The sequence below is a fragment of the Acanthisitta chloris genome, unplaced genomic scaffold, assembly GCF_000695815.1.
Source record: "Acanthisitta chloris isolate BGI_N310 unplaced genomic scaffold, ASM69581v1 scaffold25682, whole genome shotgun sequence".
Lineage (NCBI taxonomy): Eukaryota > Metazoa > Chordata > Aves > Passeriformes > Acanthisittidae > Acanthisitta > Acanthisitta chloris.
The window spans coordinates 28,304-35,275 of NW_008659206.1; the positions used below are offsets into that span (position 1 = coordinate 28,304).

The 6,972-nt window shown below is 41.9% G+C and overlaps 1 protein-coding gene across 1 annotated transcript in view; it reads right to left on the minus strand.

The window, feature by feature from the left end:
- Nucleotides 1–6,467, minus strand: part of MRPS35 (mitochondrial ribosomal protein S35) — a gene marked incomplete at its 5' end in the record, with an annotated part of 15,048 nt that extends 8,581 nt beyond the window's left edge. The window contains 5 exons of the mRNA XM_009069313.1: nt 511–620; nt 1,790–1,929; nt 3,826–3,886; nt 4,190–4,357; nt 6,424–6,467. Of these exons, the coding sequence (XP_009067561.1) occupies nt 511–620; nt 1,790–1,929; nt 3,826–3,886; nt 4,190–4,357; nt 6,424–6,467 (523 nt within the window). The remainder of the gene's footprint in view (nt 1–510; nt 621–1,789; nt 1,930–3,825; nt 3,887–4,189; nt 4,358–6,423) is intronic.
- Between the last annotated feature and the right edge of the window lie 505 nt (nt 6,468–6,972).

Consider the following 6,972-nt stretch of genomic DNA (forward strand, 5'->3'; position numbering starts at 1 on the left):
TGTGAATTCAGGAAGGCAAACGTATTCTCTTAAAACAATTCCACACAGAAAACAGGTTGCTGCAAAGAACCTTCTGAGCATAACTGAAAATAACTACAGTGATTTGTTTATACCTAGAAAATCAAAACACTGACAAATATCTGGTCACTGATGCCATTTTACTTGTCTGAAGCTCTTCAGATCATTCTTAAAACTCACAAACCTCATGGGTTCTGGTGGGAAACATGACAACTACTTGAAAATAACATTTGAGACTTCTAAACACTTCAATAACTAACAACAGTGAAGTAACAACTAACAAACAATAGTTAACAAACATCAGGTTTGACCTTCTGTGATTTGTCCGTTACAATTTTAACAGTCAATACCAGGAGCACTGTTATCTTTAAGTCCTATTTTAGCCTTAAAAATACAATAATTCTCCAACAACTGGCATTAGTGGAAGACACTCAGCCCTTTCTATATTGTGCTGATTGCCACAAGTATTTTTGTTTCTTCTTGTAACCATACCTGTCTGTTGTAATCGTGAGCACGTCTGTCTCCGGACAGTACCGCTCTCCTACAAGTTTAATGAGCTTCTTCTTTGCATGGTCATCCAAATTCAGGTTAGAGAGTTTAACCTTCAAGTACAAGAGAAAACAATTTTAATTACTACATAAATCCAGTCTCTACACCCTGAAAGTATCTGAGACAGGCACATCTCCTATCAAGAATTAGGACAGCTATTCAGTATGCAGTTGCAGAATTTCTTCTGATTGTATCCCATCAGAAGTCTCAGCTCAAGGCAAGCAGAAGGTGAATATTCAAACAGTATATACATGCATAATGCACATCCACTCGTATTGCCTTACAAATACCAAAACCAGTTGGCATTAATGGACAGATTTGGACAGAATCATACAGATATACTTATCCATGCACCATTTGGAATGTTCCCCAAGAGGTGGAGACTCCCACAGACAAAATGAGCTACAACTGTTCAAAGTTGTCATGATTAGATGTTGTACAGGTGTTATGAGCATGTGATACCATGCAGTATTTTAACTTCATACTGACACAGTCAGAACACAACTACCTCACTGCTACTGCTCCCCTTAAGATTGGCTCAAATCTCATTCAAAAGGCATGTTCCAAACCCACAGCACAATCCTAACTTTACTACCAGAAGTACAGGCAAGCACTGGAACAGGTTGTCCAGCAACCTCCAGCCCTAAAGTGTTTCAAGACCCAACTGGATAAAGTCCCAAGTAACATGGTCTGATCTCACACCAACCTTGCTTTAAGCAGAAGGTCAGGCTGGAAAGCTCCTGAGCTCCATTCCAACTTCAAATATGCCATAATCCTAAACTAAAAGGCTGCTGCTCTTAGTGTATGCACACTGATGCCTGGAGGTCTGACAGCACAATCCTTCTTAACAATGTCACACTCATATGACCCATCCTTCAATACCTCTGCACTTCTAGGGTCAAAAAACTGGCAATGAGAGAATCTAAGTAAGACACTGAGAACAAGAGCACTTGGAACCTTTTCTACAAGAAGATTCTTCAGAAGGTACACTATTTTGTTTAGATCAGAGTTTAGTCTTAATTTATAAAGACATACACATAACCTTATGACCTCAGTTCTAACATTCTGCAATATGCTTCAGGAAATCCACTGCCTTTTATTCAGACATTGAGGAAACCATTTTGCTCATTTCCTTACAACACATCATACTTGCATGTTTTGACAAGAAAGCCAAGCATTCAGGGATTTGAAACAAAGGCTGTTTGCCAAAAATACTACTTACTCTTAAAGTCACCACTCTTGCTTTGGGATTACGAATAGATGTCCCTGCAGAAACATAATCTACTGTTTCAATTTCAACAGGAAAATGCTGTTCACATTTCTCATCACTGTCCAGAGCACTTGGCCATTCAGTGCAGAAATCTGTATAATAAAGAGAAAACACTCCAAGTAATAGCTGTTGAATCCATTTGGTAGGTTTGGAGTTTTTTTAATTGCAATATATGTTTTGAAAAGTACTATTTATAGAAACCATACTCATCTAGATAACGGCAGGGTCTCTGCTAGACTTCCTGCAGTATTTCAATCTCTCTTGGTACTGGGTTCCCCACAACAGATACAGTACTCCAAATGCATTCCCACCAGTGCCAGGTAGAATCATAGAATGGGTTGGGTTGGAAGTGACCTTTAAAGATTACAGAGTCCAACCCCTCTGCTGTGGGTAGGGACATCTTTCACTCGATCCAGCTGCTCAAATCCCTGTCCAACCTGACCTTGAACACCTCCACAAGGATGTGGCATCCACAGCTTCTCTGGGCAGCTCTTCGAGTGTCTCACCACTCTGATCATAAAAAATGCTTCCCTTGCCTAACCTCCTTATTAGGTTCCCCTTACTGGCTGCTACCGGATGCTCTTCGTCTTCAAGAGATCCTGTATCTGCTCAGCAGACCTTGCTCTCACAGAGTGTTTCATGTATTAACAGCTTTTTCTTAACAGGTCACTGAATGCAGGCCTGAATGGCTCCTGATTGAACCCTGGTTCAGTCACAGACACTTCTGAGAACTGAATCACATTCATCACTCACCTTCCTTAAGGCACCAAACATAAACTCATCACTACAAGCAGGGCCTCATGGCACAGTAAAATTTCAGTCTTACAAGGGTACTGAAAACCTGAGACAATCTTCCTCAATTGGTTGTGATAGTGTGGGTGTTGCTACTTTGGACTGTACCACCTGAGTCCTTCTGCTTAAAGCCTGTCTCACCACGCTGGCCAGCTTGCTGCTGAAGATTCCTTTGCCTCTTCTAGACAGGTGGATCCCATCCCTCCCTAACAAGCTGTAGTAATTGTGAGTAGCCAGGTATTGCTCTTGAAAAAACATTGGTTTAAGTGGTCAAAAAATGGGATTTGCTCTTAATGAGCTTTTAGTCTGAGAAGGAAAAGGACTCAACCTTGCAAGTAAGGAATGGATTGCTAGTGCTCCTTTCCCTTCTTCTTAGATTACTTCCCTGTAAAACCAAAGATGATGGTTTGATTTATTATAAAGCTTTACCATTATGAATTGCAGAAGACTGAGAGAAAAATCCCTTGCCATTGTTCAAAATTCTGGTGTCCCCAATATAAAAAGGACATGGAACTGTTGGAGCAAGTCCAGAGGAGATCACAAAGCTGGTAAGAGGTCTACAGCACCTTCCCTACAAAGACAGGCTGAGGGAGTTGGGGCTGTTCAGCCTGGAGAAGAGAATGTTACATGGGGACTTCACAATAACTTTCCAGTATCTGAAGGGCCTACAAGGAAGCTGGAGAGGGACTCTTTGTTAGGAACTACAGTGATAGAACAAGGGGTAACGGGTTCAAAATGAAGGAGGGGAAATTTAGGCTAGATTTTAGGAAAAAGGTTTTTCTTGTGAGGGTGGTGAGACACTGGTACAGGTTGCCCAGAGAGGCTGTGGCTGCCCCAACCCTGGCAGTGTTCAAAGTCAGAATGCATGAGGCCTTGAGCAACCTGATCTGGTGGGAGATGTCCCTGCCTATGGCACGGGGCTGGGACTAGATGATCTGTAAGGTTTCTTCCAATGCCTTAGCATACTATGAAACATACTATGCAACTATATCTGCCTACCACCTGGGTGACTCCAGGCAGCAGGAGAAAGCACACAATACTAGCCAAAATCTGGCAAATAACCACCTTTAGCAGTGTGCCACATCTCCCCTTCTGCTTTGGCACAAACATTTATACTCTGCACTGTCTGAAAACTTTAAGAGAGATGAGTTTGAAAAGCACTAAAAAAGAAAAAGAAAATCTCAGAATTCCCTCACCTTTAAGAGCTGCGCAGTGTTTCTTAATTGCAGGAGGAGTAAGATGCAAAAAATTGGGAATCTGAAACAGACACATTAAGAGTTACCAAAATAATAGTTTTTTGGCTGTCCCTAAGGAAAAAGGATTTATTGAAATCTGATTATACTTCATTCTTAACTTGGTATCTGTATTGTCAACTTGATACATGATCAAGCATCAAGTTACTTAACCTGATATTTGTTACCATTTCATTTGGAAATTAAAGAGGATTATCCTATTTAATAAAAGAAAACAGATTCTAAGACAAATATTCCAATCAAAGCAGTGCTATTTTAGTGAATAATAGCTTTAAAAGTGACCACACAGCCATGGCACGTGTCTTACCTTAATAAGTTCTAAGTTGCCTTCTTTTGGTGGAGGTACTCCTCTCTTCACTGGGTAACCCATTCGGATTGGGAGAGGCACAGAAGAAGGTTTAAAGGCAGCTGCTGTTGGATAAACACTGCTCCAGTCCTGATCAACAGCCATCCTCTCTGTTCTCGGAGGTGCAGACTAACCAATGGAAAAGGATACAAGTTGGATAGGGGATATACTGGTTTGTAAGACAAAACAGCATCAACACACCAAACAGATATTTCAGGAATCAATTCCCACAGCCAGAAATTTCAAGACCCCTTGACAGCAAAAGTTAGTGCTGATTTGTACAAAAGTGCCTTTCCAATCCTGGCTATGGGTCTTTCCCAATCTTCCATGGTGTTTGATTTCAGAAACATTTAGAAAGAACTTGCCATCTTCTTCCCTTGGGATAATCAGCAGGGGGAGGTGGGACAATCAAACCAGTACAGAACTGCAAGCTCTATTTCCTGAAGGGCCTGAGCATGTGGTGGGGGTAAGACAAGGAGTTTTCAAATTCTGGAATTATGAACATGTGAACCAGTTCATAATAGAAGAAATAGATTTTAACAACTCTGAAATTTCCTGCTATAGACACTCCTGTATAGGAACAATGTGTTATTATATTGCATAAATAGCTTATGTCCTCCAAAGACTCACCAAGTGTTAAGTCAAATGTTCTTAAAACACCAAAACAAACAAACATACCAGTCACCGTTTCTTTCCCCAAAACCTTGATTCTGAATTTAAAGGGGTAAAAGCAAAATTGCTCTATGCAGTTGGCTGGTCTGACTGATTTGGTGTATCGTAACATCTACTCTTGGAAGTTAAACATCAAATTAATGCATGCCAGGTTGTGCTGGTTTGGGCTGAAATGGAGTTAACTTTCTTCACAGTGGCTAGTACAGGGCTATGTTTAGGATTTGTGTAGAACACAGGGTTGATAACATAGAGATGTTTTTGTTGTTGCTGAGCAGAACTTACACAGAGCCAAGGCCTTTGCTGCTTCCCATACTGGCAAGGGAGTTGGGGGTGCATGGGAGATTGGGAGGAGACACAGCTGGGACAGGTGACCCCAACTGACCAAAGGGATATTCCATACCATAGGACATCATGCTCAGTATAGAAAGTGGGAGGAAGAAGGAGGAAGGGAAACATCTGGAGTGATGGTGTCTGTCTTCCCAAGGAACCGTTACGCGTGATGGGGCCCTGCTCTCCTGGAGATGCTGAACACCTCCTGTCTGTGGGAAGCAGTGAATGAATTCCTTGTTTTGCTTTGCTTGTGTGTGCAGCTTTTGCTTTCTCTATTAAACTGTCTTTATCTCAACCCATGAGTTTTAGTAGCTTTTACTCTTCTAATTCGCTCCCCCATTCCATTGGTGGGGGAGTGAGCAAGTTGCTGCGTGGGGCTTGGCTGCTGCTGGGGTTAAGCCACAACACAGGCCTACCTTAACTATTTGCTGCTAAAAAAACAGAACCCATAAAATACACCTTTTGAAACGTATGTGTGAATAAGAAACGTATGTGTGACCTAAGAAAATTCTCAGTTACTTAGTGCCCAGATATCAGTTTTAACTCCACTGTGCTAGTACAATTACACTGATGCACAAGATCAGACTTTCTAATTATTGCAGAAAGCACAAGAAATCCCTGAACTAATCCTGAAAACAACAGGAAAATATCTGGTTTGTTGGAAACGCAACTTTCAGTTCCATTTCAGACGTGCAGTACAGATGTCAATACAAGTTAGCTGTAAGCTTACTCTTGTGTTCTGGCTTTATGAGAATTATCGAACCATAGAATTTTAGGGGTTGGAATGGACCTTACAGATCATCTAGTCCCAGCCCCTGCCCTGGGCAGGGACACCTCCCACCAGAGCAGGCTGCTCAAGGCCTCATCCATCCTGGCTTTGAACACTGCCAGGGTTTGGGCATTCCCTACTTCCCTGGGCAACCTGTACCAGCGTCTCACCACCCTCACAGGAAAAATGTTCTCCTAATATCTTATATAATAATTTCCAGGTGGGGTCTCACGAGAGCAGAGTAGAAGGGGAAACAGACTGAGAAGAGCTGGGGGATGATAGAACATAATGCTGGCCTACAGCAGCCAGAGGGGATTGTTTCCCAGAGTTTGGCTGCAGGAGTTCCTGGAAAAACTGTTGGAACACACAGCTTAGAAAACTGTCTCAAACATCTGAGTTAACTGCAAAGCATTTCAGTACTTACTGGTCTTGCAAACTGTGGTGTCCTGCCTCTTCTTCCAATAGAAGCTGAAAGAAAAAGAGATACACCCCCCATATTTGACATATGAATTATATAGTTTTGGGGAAGAAAAAATACAGCATCATCCCATATGCTTTGTTATTTTGTGACAATTATCCAGTAATAATACTCAAACTGTACACAGAAAAATGGGAAGATCAGGTACGCAGACTGCAGACAGCTCATTTATTTTTTGAAACATAAGATTCAAAAGAACTTATCGTAGAATCATAGAATTTTAGGGGTTGCAATGGACCTTGCAGATCATCTAGATGATCCCAAACCCATCCCATGGGCAGGGATACCTCCCACCAGACCAGGTTGCTCAAGGCTCATCCAACCTGGCTTTGAACATTGCCAGGGTTGGGGCAGCCACAGCCTCCCTGGGCAACCTGGGACAGTGTCTCACCAACCTCACAGGAAAAAACTTTTTCCTAATAGATAACCTAACTTTCATCACATTGAATTTGTACCCACTGCCCCTTTTCCTGTCACTGCAGCTCATAATAGAGT